Source organism: Eleutherodactylus coqui, chromosome 9 (genome assembly GCF_035609145.1).
Source record: "Eleutherodactylus coqui strain aEleCoq1 chromosome 9, aEleCoq1.hap1, whole genome shotgun sequence".
NCBI classification, from domain to species: domain Eukaryota; kingdom Metazoa; phylum Chordata; class Amphibia; order Anura; family Eleutherodactylidae; genus Eleutherodactylus; species Eleutherodactylus coqui.
In genome coordinates, this window is record NC_089845.1 from 137,699,105 (window position 1) to 137,714,797 (window position 15,693).

The following is a 15,693-nucleotide window of genomic DNA, read 5'->3' on the forward strand; positions in this document are numbered from 1 at the left end:
GGAAACCAGCATCCTCTGGGCAGAGGGGCTGGTATTTATGTGCAGCAGACCAGTGGGGATTGGCTGACTGGAGAACCCCGCACAATCAGTCAGCCAAATCATCCCACACCTGTGAAGCCGTGCTTAGGAAAATGCATAGAACTACAGGTCCAAGGAGCACAACCTGACACCGTGATGTACGTGGTGAATGGAGTCAATGAAAGTACACTGATTTTCATCAATCCACTCACACTTGCGTATGTGCCAAGTCTGCTGAAGGATTTATGTGCCACGTTTATATGTAACGTCGCTAAGTGACAGAGCCGTAAATATGAAAAGCAAGAAACTAGTCACTCTGCGCATGAGAGCGTGTGTGAGATACGCTGTCATGCGCAGTGAGAAATCGCCGCCATACTCAGCGATACACCGGCTCGAGCAGCAGTAAAATGCTGTTATAAACGCTGCGTTTTGCTGTAGTGTGACTAGTTTTCTTTTCTTTGTGAATTCCCCACTCTCTCTTATTGGCGTTGTATATTAAAGGGGTTGTCTCGCGAAAGCAAATGGGGTTAAGTACTTCTGTATGGCCATATTAATGCACTTTGTAATATACATCGTGCATTAAATATGAGCCATACAGAAGTTATTCACTTACCTTCCCTGCACTGGCGTCCCCGTCTCCATGGCTCCATCTAATCTCCCGATTAGACGCGCTTGCGCAGAAGGGTCTTCTCCCATCTGTTCGGTCCAGCACGAGCGGCGTTCTGGCTCTGCCCCCTTCTACGCGTCATCGCGTAGCTCCGCCCCGTCACGTGTGCCGATTCCAGCCTCCTGATTGTCTGGAATTGGCACACGTGACGGGGCGGAGCTACGCGATGACGCATAGAAGGGGGCGGAGCCAGAATGCCGGACCGAACAGATGGGAGAAGACCCTTCTGCGCAAGCGCGTCTAATCGGGAGATTAGACGGAGCCATGGAGACGGGGACGCCAGCGCAGGGAAGGTAAGTGAATAACTTCTGTATGGCTCATATTTAATGCACGATGTATATTACAAAGTGCATTAATATGGCCATACAGAAGTGCTGAACCCCACTTGCTTTCACGAGACAACCCCTTTAAATGTCGCCATGTTGTTGCGAATGTGCAGTGTCTATTACCCACCCATAGAGAACAATGGGTTATAACACGCATAATGCGCGGTAAAGTATAACACGCCACATTCTTGTTATATGTTCTGAGCATAACTTTGTAGTGGAGGAAATCCACGGACATTCGTTATTTTCTCCACGTGGGTTAAGCATATGTAGAGCGCTGACAAAGAAAACGGGTTTGAGATGTGATCCAGGGTTGCCACAGTCCGCATTGGGAGGGTCGCAGGATAGGTGAAGGGGTGGGCGTCCAAAACGCAGTGTGTATCACGATAAAAACCGCCTGTGTGAGGGAGGCTTAAGAGTTTTATTGTAGTTTTCGGCAGCCAGATCGGGACAACAGCGGGAAGCGATCGGGAAAGGCGATGACTGTAATAAGTCTGAGAATTGCTGGGGGTCACCGGCCTGAAGATTTCTGCGTGCATGATACGTAGGAGTGTCCTTAGAAAGATGAGAATCCTGATTGGAAAGGAAGTTATGGTTGGAGAGTAAGAGAAAGCGGTTTTTAAGTCAGAGAGAGAACAGAGACTGAAGAAAGCCAAATCAACCGTATGGCTATCTTTATGAATTGGGGAGGCTGTAAGCTTTGAGAGGCCTAGGGAGGAAGTTGGCGATAGACGTTGAGAGGTGGACAAGGAGATTGGGTCGTTAATGGGGATGTTGAAGATGAGAGTTGGAAATGGAGGAGCCAGGTGGAAAAATCATAAACAGGCTGGGAGCCCCCGGGGGGGCGGTAGATGACCGCCACTTGCATGGACAGTGGATGGAAGAGTTTGAGGGTGTGGACCTCAAAGGAAGGGGATGTGAGTGAGGGTACTTGGGGGTGACCTGGAAGGCGCATTGTGGAAAGAGAACGCCTACTCCACCACGCCTAGGGGTATGGGAGAAGCAGCAAGGGAAGCCATGTCTGACTGTTATTGCATGTCTCTGTGAGGGCCAGCAGGTTTAGAGCTTTTGTAACTAAGCCATCATGGTTGGTGGGGAGTTTAGTGCAAGCTGACTGAGCGTTCCAAAGTGCAGGGTAAACTGTGAATGGTAACTGGATCAGAGGTGGTTTTAGAGGGGCAGATAAGCTATCGAACTAATCAAGCAATTGGCAATTAAATTATAAATGGGTACAGGAAATACGAATAAGCTTTTAGGCCTGTGTGTATCATAAATACAATGAGGGTCAAGGAGCTGGACGGAGGACAACATCTGACCAACAGGAAAGGGCAAGGAGGCAGATGTATGTACCATTGAAATTATATCGGGATGAAGATTCAGTTCAGACAGCATATGGTTAATCAGGGGATGGCTGTGCATATCTGTATAGAAGGAAGAGAGATGATGGACGGCTGTTAAAACCATCCTGAGCTCTAGCTGCAGCCCACTTAGCCAAAAATGACACTTCCCCAACAAATGGCATGTGCCCCCTCCCCCCACCCCCGAGACATGTAAAGTTTTTATATAGTGTTATTTTATTTTTTTTTAATTGCTTTCTCTCACCATCTTCCCACCTCCATAACTTTATTTCCGCCAATGCACTTGTGTGAGGTGGCCTCTAGTTTTTAAAGGTACTATTTTGGGGTGCATACAGGTACAACTTTTTTGTTTGCTTTGTATTTAATATTTTTGTTGGAGACAGGAAGATCATAAAAACACAATTCTGGCATAAAATTTCTATGAAATTCATTGGGCAGGATTAATTATGTGACTATTCTGAATAAATTGGACTTTTAAGGATGCAGCAATACCAATTTTTAATATTTATTTTTCTCAATGCAACAACTGGGAAAAGTGTGGGGTTTTTTTTGTTTTGTTTGTCTCCCCCCCCCCCCCCCCCAACTTCTTACAGCATCACTTTTATTTTAACCTGGTGCTTCCTCTGTTACTATTCTTTTCATTATCAAGACTTCTCCCAAAAATGTATACCTTTTTTTTTATTTTTTTGGCTGGGAGTTTATCTTCCTATCTTGATGTCCCGGCAGGCGTGTGATGGGTGAACACATTATTGACAATACTAATGAAGGTGGCCTAAGAGTCGGCGGAGGAGCGCAGGCAGTCGGTCAGCTGTGGATTAGGTCAGCCTCCGTTTTATAGAAAAAGTTTTAGTCCTTTGCTTCCAGATATAATGAATGTTAAAGTCCGTTGGCCCGGAGCCGCGCGTAACATCATTAGATGTGATTTATCAGGGAACGTGGCTGCTGAGAATCTAATATTTCAAAGCGGGTCTGCCAATCTATTTTCATCTTTCTGTAATCTTTGTTGTGGGGATGTCATAACAACGCATCAACCAATGTCGCCATGGAAACTTGGTACACAAATTGATATTTATGAACATATTCGAAATGCGCATTTGAGATCGATGCGCTGAAACCGTGTCAATTAAAGGGGTATGCGGGCCGTCATGACTTATGACTACTTTTTAATGGCAGCAGTGGCCAGTAAAGTATGTTTGAAGTTGAATTTCCTTTTAGGTCTGGGTTTAGGGAATTTGCGAGAGAAATTTAAAGGGGTTTATTTTGTTTAATCCGTTTTGTTAGCGGTCTCCCCTGATGAGCTTTTCACAGGGTGTCTTACTGCTGAGATGCTCAATAATTGGTTCACCAGCAGATGAGTCAGTCAACAAGTATTTGTTTTCCCTGCAGCTCCCCCGCAGGGGAAATTAAGCATTACCTCATCAAACTCAAGGGGCTATCCATATAATGCACAAGTGTTTACGGAGTAATCTTCACTCCTGAATTGAGGACTCCCTTTTATTAAATCAGAAAAAACTAATAAGGTATTTGTAAATGGTAACTCAGTGTTAAAATATACAGGTGCCGCTGATCCAATTGCTTGGTGAAAAAAATTAAAAAGAGTCGTCTGGATTGCATAAACTAGGTTATGTAACCTTTGTCGATCACACTAAACAGGTCTGATGCAACACAGAGGGGCGTACATGAACTTTATAAGTAGCGGAGTTTAGCAGTCCATCCTGGGGTTGGAGGGATTACTTTACTGTCCATGTTCTTTAAGAGGTGTCATAAGCGAATTGGGGAAAATTTGCCCTGTCTGGGTTATGCCAATTGGTGAGTTTTCTCTTACGGGGCTGTACTATCTAACACGCATCCTATGGATCTATATCGCTGCCTCCATTGTCTCATAAATCTTAAACCATGATTACAAATTAGTTCATTGTGGAGATTCAGGTGATGAAAAGTTTCACTGATTTGCTTATTTCTGTTGAAGATATTACAATTTACCAATTTTACTGTCAGAGAATTGTAATAAGATTCCAGAAATTAGATATTTTTTTTCTTACTAATTTGCAGAAAGTATTGGGTATTCTCTGGACCCCCATTCTCAGGATCTGTGGGGGTTCCATGGAAAATGTAATTGGGTAGGAAAATCCCTTTAGGCCTCATGTCCACTGGACAATTATAGTTACAAAATCCGGGCGGGTCACCCGCACGTGGTTTCCGTGGCCATAGGGATGCATTGGTTGCAAAAAAAGGATATCCACAAGCATTTACTTACCTGCGGATGTCCTTTTTTTCCCCCCTGCCACGCGGATCGCATGTGCGATTCACCCGCAGCATGCTCCATTTTCTGTGGGTCTCCTGCAGACTTTCATAGAAGCCTATGAAAGCCGTCCGTATCCACGGCACATCCGTAGCTGAATTTCTGCTCTCTGCTGCAGTAGAGCAGGAGTTCAAAAAAAAGAAGAGAGCATGGGGCGGCACACCAGAAGCATGTCGAGTACATCCGCCAGGCCGGAGAAAGAAGATCCGGCCCGTGACGAAGGACAGATCCGCAGCGTCCGGACAGGTAAGAAAAATCAATTTTCAGGCCTCATGTCCGCGGGAAAGGAGGGACCCGCTTCGGGATTCTGCATGGAGAATGCGCCCGGGCCCGAATTTCCTAGTGGACATGAGGCCTTAAAGGGGTTGTACCAAGATTAACTTTTATCACATAGGATAGGTGATAAAAGTCTAATCCGTGGGGATCTTGCCACTGAAACCCCCCACTTATCCCAAAAACAGGGCTCCCATTTGCCCCATCCTTCTCACTGTGGCCTTGCTGCATCCCCTTCAGTGAGGAGGAGATTGCATGAGGCGATCACTGCGCATGCGCGGCACAGCTCCATTCATTTTCACTGGGAAAGCCGGAGATGGCAGAGTATAAGTGCTCGGATGTTTCTGGCAGCCCTACTGAAATAATGAAATTGCCACAGCTTCATTCAGTCTAACATTATTCCGGGTGGGAGAAGCGCCCCATGCACCCCAGTAGTGACAAACAAAAGGGAATGGCTTGTCACTATGGAACCACCGTTCTACTCAGCAGTGAGACCCCCACCAATTGGGATTTTATGACCCATCCATAGTATAGCTGATAAAAGTATATCTTGGGAATAGTTGGATAACCTTTTCTGTAGGGTTTCTGCAAGATAGTTGGTTTCATCCAGAAAAAAAACTGCAGGTTGATGAACAATGTGAGCAAAACTATTATATCCTGTTTACTTCTACTGTTCATATCTGGGTCTGGTGTTCCTCAAGGGCACATTCATTACTGCGCCTACGGTTTAGGTCTATTTCTATTGTTTGGCTAAGTGCTCAAAACTAAACAACGAATACCAATAGTGCCGCATCGAACATATTCCATTGGCTATAATGGGGTCCATCTGGATTCTGTCATTCTGACCGCCATGTTCCCGAAGGAAATAATGCAGGACCGCTGACACAGATCTGAGCACCGTTTAAGGGGTTATCCTATTGCCAAAACCAGGAAATGTCTTCACATTTTATGTGATCTAGTGGTCATCTATAGAACTACCAACAAAACATTGAATAAAACATATTTATGACTTAAAGGGTTGTCTCCAGAAGTGATATTCAGGCCTCATTCACATGGGCAACAAAGGTGCGGGATTTTGTTGTGTTGCTAAAATCGCATGTATGTGAAGCCCATGCTTTTCTATGGGTTACTTCACACATGCGATGTTTTGTAGCATGCGACAACCCGATACAAGAACCTTGCAGGTCCGGCGATATGCCCGTGAGTCGTGAGGTTTTGTAGCCCATGTTTCCCCATGGAGCCTTCCTCTCTGTTGCATCACACAAAAACGCAATTTTCGTGCGATGCAACTTTGACAGTAGAAAATCCTACTGTCAACGCCATAACCTAAGCCCTAGCTGCAGGGAAAAATAAAAGAAACTGTAAACCTCACCTTAGAAGCACTGTCAGCCCGGCCACATCTTCTTCTTGGTCCTTGGCACTGTTTCTCTTCATCTCTACTAGCTGGGGATTGAAAAATCCCTGCCTCCTTGAAGCGCTGACTGTGCTTGGCTAATAATAATCTTTATTTATATGGCGCCAACATATTCCGGAGCGCTTACAATACAGGGGAAATAACACAAGATCACGGTTACATAAAGTAATCAATTAATGGAAACAATAGGGGTGAGGGTCCTGCTCCAACGAGCTTACATACTACAGATAATGGGGTGATACAGAAGGTAAAGGGGCGGAGATGTGCGCGGTATGGCAGAGATGTGCACGGTATGGCGAGGTGGAGAGTGAGGGGTGCTATACACATAGGCAATGGTCAGGCGAAATCGGGATGACTGCAGGTGCCGGTTGATTACAGCTAGCAGAGATTGCAGTCTATGGGACAGGAAGCATGTTATCAGGCGGAGTACTGAGGGGTTTGGTTTAGGGGATATGGTATGCCTCCCTGAAGAGGTGTCTTTTTAGAGCACGCCTGAAGTTTAGTGTGTCAGTGATTGCCCGTATATTTCTTGGTAGCGCATTCCAGAGGACGGGTGCTGCTCTTGAGAAGTCTTGGAGGTGGGACTAAAAAATGCTTAACCAATCGCAGCCAGCGCTTAATGAACAAATCACAGCCATTCATCGAGTGCTGGCTTTGATCAGCTAAGTGTCAGCCAATCGAAGCTAGCGCTTCCAGGAGGCGGGGATTTTTCAATCCCTGGCCAGAAGAGAAGGCCAGCAGTGCTGGGGACCTGGGGAGAAGCTACAGTGGAGCCCTGGACAACGCTTCTAGGTGATGTATACTTATTTATTTGGTTTTTTTTCTTCAGCTACGGCTTATTTTCGGGGTAGGGCTTATATTTCAAGCCCCCTCCCCACTTCCCCCCTGAAAATTTTTGCATGTAGTGCTACAAAGTCGCGGTATCACCGCGGGAAACCATAGCGATATCGCACGGACCAGTATTTATTTATATAGGCATGTACACCCTACCGACCCCTGCCTATCCAGTTACAACTGCTTCCAAACTGCCATAGCTTTTACACTTTCCTACAAATGATCACACTCTGTCGAAGCATGTGACAGTTGCAGCCAATCACTGGCTGCAATGATGAGCCTATGCACCCAGTGATTGGCCGCAGTAGTCATGTGTTTAGAGGGAACATGATCAGCTGCAGGGAAGTACAGAGTTCCCTGGGGACCAGAAAGTGTGAGATCGGTAGAGCTATATAGATATTTATGTTTTTCCCTTTGTGTTCACCATTTCAAGCTTCTATTGATGTCCTTGCTCAACGGCCCTTCTAAAAACAGAATATATCATTGTCTGATTTTACCTTCCCTTTAATTATATATATATTTTTCATATTATACCAGCGTCCTCTGGTGTAAGATCTGACTTTTCTATATAGTTTATTACTTTTTAGGACCCCGGGCAGAATAAAAGTTAATGAGAAGGACTTGTTAAAATTAGTCTGCCTTCAATTTGTATCCCCGGCCTGATTGATGGGAGCGCGCCCTTACTGTGCTCTGGGCTGTAACTTGAGAAATAGTGGGTGGATACTGTCATTGGGAGATTTGGGGCAGCGCTCCTAAATTAGGATTACAGCGGTCTAGTGTTAACATGGAAATGGATAGTGTTTGATAACCGTGTGAAGAAGCCTGATGGTATAGACAGATTGTGAAGCACTAAGACAGTTATAGGTACCGGGCTCCTATATATTAGTGGTCCTAATGGGTTTACAATCACCAGTCAATCACTGATATACTGTTGTTCTATAAACAAACTAATAAAGAAAAATCTAAATCAAATAAAAAACAAAGACGTTCCCACATATGCATACATCTAAGTCCTAGGCCTGCTCCCTATTTCTCATCAATGATGCCCATTTTGCATCTCTTGGGATGAGAATCGGCATCTAATATTATTTATGGAGAGGGGTCCTGAATAAAATATTTATAAGAGGACCGATATCTGTTTTGTGTTGCCTACTGTCGTAGCAACTATTGGAATAACTAGTCCTTGCACTCTGACATCAGAGAGATGGATTAGTGGTGATTAGTGATGAGCGAGTATACTCGCTAAGGGCAATTACTCGAGCGAGCATTGCCCTTAGCGAGTACCTGCCAGCTCGAGCGAAAAGGTTCGGCTGCCGGCGGCGGGCAGGGAGCTGCGGGGGAGAGCAGGGAGGAACGGAGGGGAGATCTCTCTCTCCCTCTCCCTCCCCCGCGCCCCCTGCTCACTGCTGCAACTCACCTGTCACCCGCGCCGGCAGCCAAACCTTTTCTCTCGAGCGGGCAGGTACTTGCTAAGGGCAATGCTCGCTTGAGCAATTTTCCTTAGCGAGTATACTCGCTCATCACTAGTGGTGATGACTATATCCAACATTAAAGGGGTTGTCCCGCGCCGAAACGTTTTTTTTTTTTTTTTCAATAGCCCCCCCGTTCGGAGCGAGACAAACCCGATGCAGGGGTTTAAAGAAAAAAACGGATAGTACTTACCCGAATCCCCGCGCTCCGGTGACTTCTTGCTTACCTTGCGAAGATGGCCGCCGGGATCTTCACCCTCGGTGGACCGCAGGTCTTCTGTGCGGTCCATTGCCGATTCCAGCCTCCTGATTGGCTGGAATCGGCACACGTGACGGGGCGGAGCTACGAGGAGCAGCTCTCTGGCACGAGCGGCCCCATTCAGAAGGGAGAAGACCGGACTGCGCAAGCGCGTCTAATCGGGCGATTAGACGCTGAAAATTAGACGGCACCATGGAGACGAGGACGCTAGCAACGGAACAGGTAAGTGAATAACTTCTGTATGGCTCATAATTAACGCTTTCCAGTCCAATGTCGGGCCTGCCCCGACGACATAATTTCCCTCCACAGCTCCGATGTCGGGGCAGGCCCGACACTGCAGTGCAGGAGTGGATCTGCACCCGATCGTCAGACACATCGGGTACAGATGCACTCCTGCAATGATCATCAACAAGGACCCTCGAGGAGAAGGCAGAAAGGGTTTTTAACCCTTTCTGCCTTCTCCTTTACACATTACACAGTGCTCAATTAGCGCTATGTAATGCTGGAGATTCTGCCCGGTGATCATGTGACTGCCGGTGTTACCTGACCCCCAGCGGTCACATGAACGCCGAGCCGGGAGCCTACACCGTGGGGGGACCTGCTTACCTGTCCAGCGTCTTCCGCATTCTCCCTTCTGCCTCCCGGCCCGGCGATCATCTGACCGCTGGGTGCCACCTGACCCCAGCGGTCACATGATCGCCGAGGCAGAAGGGAGAATGCGGAAGACGCGGGACAGGTAAGCAGGTCCCTCCATGGTGCGGTGAGCATCTGCACCCTACTGAACTCAGTTTAGGAGGGTGCAGGGAAATGTATTTTTTCTCATCCATTCTCCCCAGCTCCTATTTATTTGGAGCTGGGGAGAATGGATGACAAAAAATAAATGGATTGGAAAGGGTTAATGCACAATGTACATTACAAAGTGCATTAATATGGCCATACAGAAGTGTATACCCCAACTTTGTTTCGCGGGACAACCCCTTTAAACTACTGACATCCATACAGCGATGGATATCAGAACGCTGTGTCCCTGTAGGAAAACAGTCACGCCACGACCTGTGCTTATGCAAGACACTTTATTTGCTGTCACCACCTGTGCTTTTGTTAGCAACCTTATAATCCCGGAGACTTCTACGGATGGCGATATCCTAGTATATATGCTATGTGATAAGTATTGATCCTGTTCATTGGATGCATAAAGGTTGCTTAGGTGGTTTGTAGTTCTCTCCCTCTCATTGGATATCAGAAAGAAGAGCATATACATTTAGTCATTTGTTGTGGTCCTTGATGATACAATTGGAATTCGAGATTCACACATGATTGTAGAGTAGTGTACACGCCATAATAATTTAGATTGATAATATATATTTTGTTTTTAAAGTTCTTTTCAGTGATTTTACTCTGAGTATGTCGTATAATCCAACAACTCTTCTCCTGCCGCCGTAGTGGTTTGAACAGCAGGAAGGTACATTAAGAGGGTAATTTGTAAGCCAAAGTAAAAATATGTCTAGATCTAATCATTATTAAATCTTATGTCTATTCCTGTCTTCCAGCTGCTGCAGAAGTGAAGCTCCGTGATGATCAGTACACACTGGACCACATGCGTGCCTATGGCATGTATAACTATCTTCACTGCAATCCATGGTCCTCCGATAGTATCTTCTATGTGGATCAGCTTGGAAGAGTCATGAACATCAACGTGACGCTGGTAGGCGACATATATAACTTTAAGGCCCTTTTACACCGAATGATTATCGTTTAAAAAATCGTTTAAAACAAGCAGCAATGAACTATAGTTATTCAGTGTACCCACGGCCAATGACTTAATGAAGATTTGTTCACTTATATCATTCATTTCATACAAGCATAAAGATCAGCATTGGCTTGTCTGTTAACCCCTTTAGTGGCACGCCTGGAAAATCTCCGGGGCTTGCTGCACTGATCATGCAGTTAAACCTTGTAAGATTTCCGTGGACAGCTCTAATGCTGAAATGCTGGCCAGGACACCCAGTTATTGTGCCACCGCACACGTTTGCCACTTAGAATTACCTCAGGAAAATCTCCAGGGCTTGCTGCACTAAACATGCAGTTAAACACCATTTTGGCGACGGACGCATGCGCTGAATCCATGACGGGAGGTGAAACTTTAAATTTTTTTACTTTTACGTGATCGCCATTTATTCATTGGCTAATGGTGAACACGTGGCCAAGAACCATGTACCGCGGCCCCCCGTTAAAAACTCCAGGCTTTTGGCTACGTTTGGTAGCCAGGAGTTGGGAGATTTTAAATTCCCCCGGCAATCCATGGTTTTTGCACATACGCCCGCCAATTTGGCGATGAGTGCATGCACAGAAGTAGGGATAAGGTCCGCAGATAAATCTGGTAGCCTTTAGATACATAATTTTGTCTCCCCTCACGGGTATGATTTGTGAAGGGAGATGAAACAAACTTTTTTTTTTTTTTAAACTTTTACATGAATGCTGTTATCCATTGGATAACAGCGATCATGTGACCGCAAACTGCATACAGTGGTTCCTGGTGACAGCTCCCTGCTCTCGGCTACCCATACTAGCAGGGAATTTTAAAATTTCCTGGGCTTCTGCGCATTCGCGTGACGTCTGACGCGCATGCACAGAAGATTGGCGTCAGGTCCTGGAGGACCAGGACGCCGGGGGAACGGATCTCTAAGGGGAGCTGAAACTTTATATTTAATATTTCTTAGTATTGAGTGTAATGCGATTTTGCTGGCATCCGGTGAATACTGGTGATCGAGTGTCTGGGGCTTCCCGATGTCAGCTACCTCTGCAGGCCTGCAGGGTTTTAATCCCCAGAAGAAGTGTGTTTTTACGGCCCTGGGGATTAAAGCCCAGCCAAGCAGGACATAAAAAGTCTATGGGGTGGTCACTAAGGGGTTAAGATGAAAACAGGCCTGGTCACTAAGGGGTTAAGCACCCCTGCGGACGAAAACTAGTAATGACCAGAATGCTCTTTGGTCCCGGGACAGAATTTTGTCCCAAAACTAGTCACTTTAAGGCCGTTTTCACACGGGCGAGAACAAATGCCTGCTGTCTACAGAAAAGCTTGCCGGAGCTGCAGAGGAGATGGGTGTCAGAGCGGACAGTGCCTGATTTGATTATTTATTTATTTATTTTTGATGCATGTAGGGTATATATTTCAAGCCCCACCCCCCTCCGAAAATCCTAGGAAAAGAGCGCTTCAAAGTCACAAAAAAAAAAAACAGCTGAGAGGATTGGCAAAACAGATATACCTCCCTCCCCTTATTTCTCCCGCTGCCGCGCCCGTCCCCGGCTGCAGCAGCGATGTCACCAGCAACTCGAGGTGCGACTGCTGCAGGTAATTACTAGCCAGAGGGCGGCACATATACCTGGTGGCAGTGACTTCATCGCTGCTGTAGCAGGACCTGGGGGGCAGCGGGGAACCTGGCAAGGGTGGAAGGGGAGCACTTGAGCTCACGTAAGGAGCGTTTGCTGCTTTATGTTTTGCCACCGCTCTGAAGACATTTCAAAAACTTTTCTACTCTAGTTACCCCTTTATCTAGTATCTGAGGTCAATTAAAAAGTTCTGCACAACAAATTCTGTTTTTCCAAACTTTCTGCCCCTTGGCTCTAGTGAGTTTTCAGCAAAAAAAAAATCTTCTGATGTTTCGAATCTAGCAATTCTAGAAGTGCATTAGTGAACAGCAAACCATATTGTAGCGTACAAGCACCATATAATGACCAGGAAAACAAGAAGATTATTATAAGGGATGGAACCTCTGCAAACCGCAGCAGAGAGGAAGAGCTGATAAAGCACTGATTATCCCGTAATAAGCGTCGAGAGCACAATCAGCGGCGCCTGCCTGCTGCACACGCTCTACAAGCCCGCTAGTACATTTAAAGGGCATAAAAATAGTAAATGGAAAGCTCATCTCTATGCCAACATCAGAACTTGTATTACGGTGAAGGACCTCGTACATCACCGAGGCTCGATACCCGAGCGGTATTACAATCCAGGACCACACAATAGCGGAAGACTATTATTACCGAATGGAAATGAGAACGGGGGTCAAGGACACTTCTCAAAAGGCGCTCCAGAAACCATCCTGCTAATAAATTGTATTTTCTTGATACGTTCCTTACAGACTAGTAATTATGAGGAAAGCAAATGTTGTTTTGCTCAGATACTCCTAAAAAAGAGCAAAAAAGACAACAAAAAACTTGTGCAAACCTGTGTGAGAGAACAAAGGTCTCTCCCTTCCCAGATTTTTGGGCATGCAAAACCCACTTCAGATGCTTCGTACTTTTCTTCTACTGTTGATCCATAGATTGGATCCGTGTGCATATAGCATTGGAGGAGTCTGGGAAATCACTGTAACTGCTCTGGGGATTAAAGCCACGTAGGCTGTGAACGTTACAGCTTCATGCTGTTGGTTACCAGAAGTAGCTGACAACCTGGAGCTGTCATGGGGGGCCATGGGAAGTTCCCCTGGTCACATAATCGACAATCACCCTAGGGCGGATGTCTAAGCAATTGGTCTAATACAACCACTGTGACAACTCCAATTCATGTGTTTTCCTGGTTCTGACCCGTGCCTATTTATTGACTGTTATGACTCCTGTGCTGTCTGCATACGGGCAGAAGTTCTGCGGAGAGAATTCCCACAGAATTTCCGCCCATGCACGCTGCCATAGGATTGCATTGGTTTATGCAATCCTATGCAGACAGCCGCAATTTGACCGCGTGTAAACGTGCGCGGTAAGACAATCGTGGCATATCCTATTTTTGTGCGAGCCTCGCAGAGGCCCGCACAGAAACATCACTTCTGACGCTGCGACTCTGCTCTGCGCATGTGCGGCTGTGTGCTAGCCGGCACATTGCAAAGCAGAGAGAAGACTGCGCAGGATGTGAGCCATGGGGCATTGCAGGGGCACGGGTCACATCGCACTGCGAGAATTCTCGCAACGGGATCCTACCCGGCCGTCTGCATTCACCCTTAGTCTGCTGCCTGCCTTGTTTTTCAGCTTAGACTTCTTCATATCTGCAACTATGCCACCAGCCCAACTACGCTCCTGTTCAGACCTACTGGTACTGTCTTAAACCAGTGTAGCGTCAGCAGTAGAGATGAGCGAGCATACTCGTTAAGGACAAATACTCGAGCGAGGATCGTCCTTTTCGAGGATCTGCCTGTTCGTCTGCAAAGATTCGGGTGCCGGCGGGGGTGAGCGATGGGTTGCGGGAGTTAGCAGGTGGGAGCTCGAATATTTGTCCTTAACAAGTATGCTCGATCATCTCTAGTCAGCAGTCACACAACAGGACTATCTGTTTGTTTAATGACTTGGGTACCCCACAGCAAAGCCATTATCTCACTTAGAGGGGTCACGTGTGAAAACTGTGGTTTCCCAGGTGCTGCCACCTCCATTAGCCCACATAGACCAGTGTGTCGTAAGGCAGATCCACACGTGTCTGAGGGCATTTTATCAGGCATTCAAAAGGTTCCATCTTGGAGACAGATTTTTCAAGTGGTTGTTTCATAAAGCCCCCACAATGCACACTCCGGTCCACTTTCTTTGATCCAGAACGCTTCTGCAGACCTGACCCATCCATGCATTACATAGTCAGCCATTCATTTGAATGGTCAATAAGTATTACTATACAACCTGCAGCATCGGTGATCATCTGGCTTCTACCTAAAATACGGAGCTTGTTGTGTGACAACCCTTGACATTTGACGATGTTCTTCCCTGCAAGCAAATAATCTTGACACAACCATCAACTACTCACTGTCCCACCATACTAGGTGATTGTTGGAACACCAATTATCCCTACGTTTTTTTTCCCCCTCCGTTGTGCAGCTCCGCTCTTGACCAGTCGCTGTATAGGAACTACAACTCTGCAACATCTAGTTTTGTTTCTCATTGGAGAAATGGATTCTCTAAGCCGCAGATTGATTAACGCTAGATAACCTGGGGTGTGAACTCTAAAGAATCTTCCCGTTCTTCAACTTTTACCCCCACAAGGAGGTATCGACTTTTTCAGCCAGATTCCCAGATCTTGGTGCACCAGAATATCTAACAGTTTGCAGAAGGAGTACTGATGGAGCTGTCGCATAGCAAGGAGTTGTCGCCAGGAAAATGGTGACCAAGCCAGAGTCAGAGGATGTTCCAGTGAGTGCAACAGCAGATATCAGGTGACGAATTCAAAGTGTGAAACGGGAGCAGAATCCAGATATAAAGCCAAAGTCTGGGTTGGAATCCGAGTCGAGAACAGAAGCAATAGCTACAGGAATGACAGCTGAAACAAAGGACGTACTGCACCTAAATTAGGATGCCAAGTGGAAATGTTAGAACCGCCTTTAAATAGGCCATCAACTTCATCTAGGACCACTGACTACCCTGGCAACTCAATGGAGCCAGCTGTGCAGAAGTGAAGACCCATGGCCAAATACAGAAGGGCTGTAGCAGAAAACCAAGGCTATGCCTGGAATATAGGACAGGGTATCCAACTGCCTACCAGCAAGATTTGGCTGGAGCCCCAACCACTAGGGAGATCTACCGCTGGAACTGGTTGAGATAAAGAACACCTTCGCAGAAGAAGCCTCTGTGGTTTATCAGCTTAGCAAACCTTGCATCCCCCCTATTATCTGTCGTGGTATTACTGAGCTCCACAACAGTATTCGGCAGAGATCGATGTAGCGCTAGTAAAAAGTTTTCCAAAAATCTGAAATGTGTTGGGTTTATTTCTAATGTTGTCATTCGATATTAAATACAATGACCTT

At 46.3% G+C, this 15,693-nt stretch overlaps 1 protein-coding gene across 1 annotated transcript in view; it reads left to right on the plus strand.

The window, feature by feature from the left end:
* NUDCD1 (NudC domain containing 1) overlaps nt 1–15,693 on the plus strand; it is a 133,923-nt gene that overhangs the window by 11,991 nt on the left and 106,239 nt on the right. Inside the window, exon 2 of the mRNA XM_066578548.1 lies at nt 10,471–10,625. Within this exon, the coding sequence (XP_066434645.1) occupies nt 10,471–10,625 (155 nt within the window). The remainder of the gene's footprint in view (nt 1–10,470; nt 10,626–15,693) is intronic.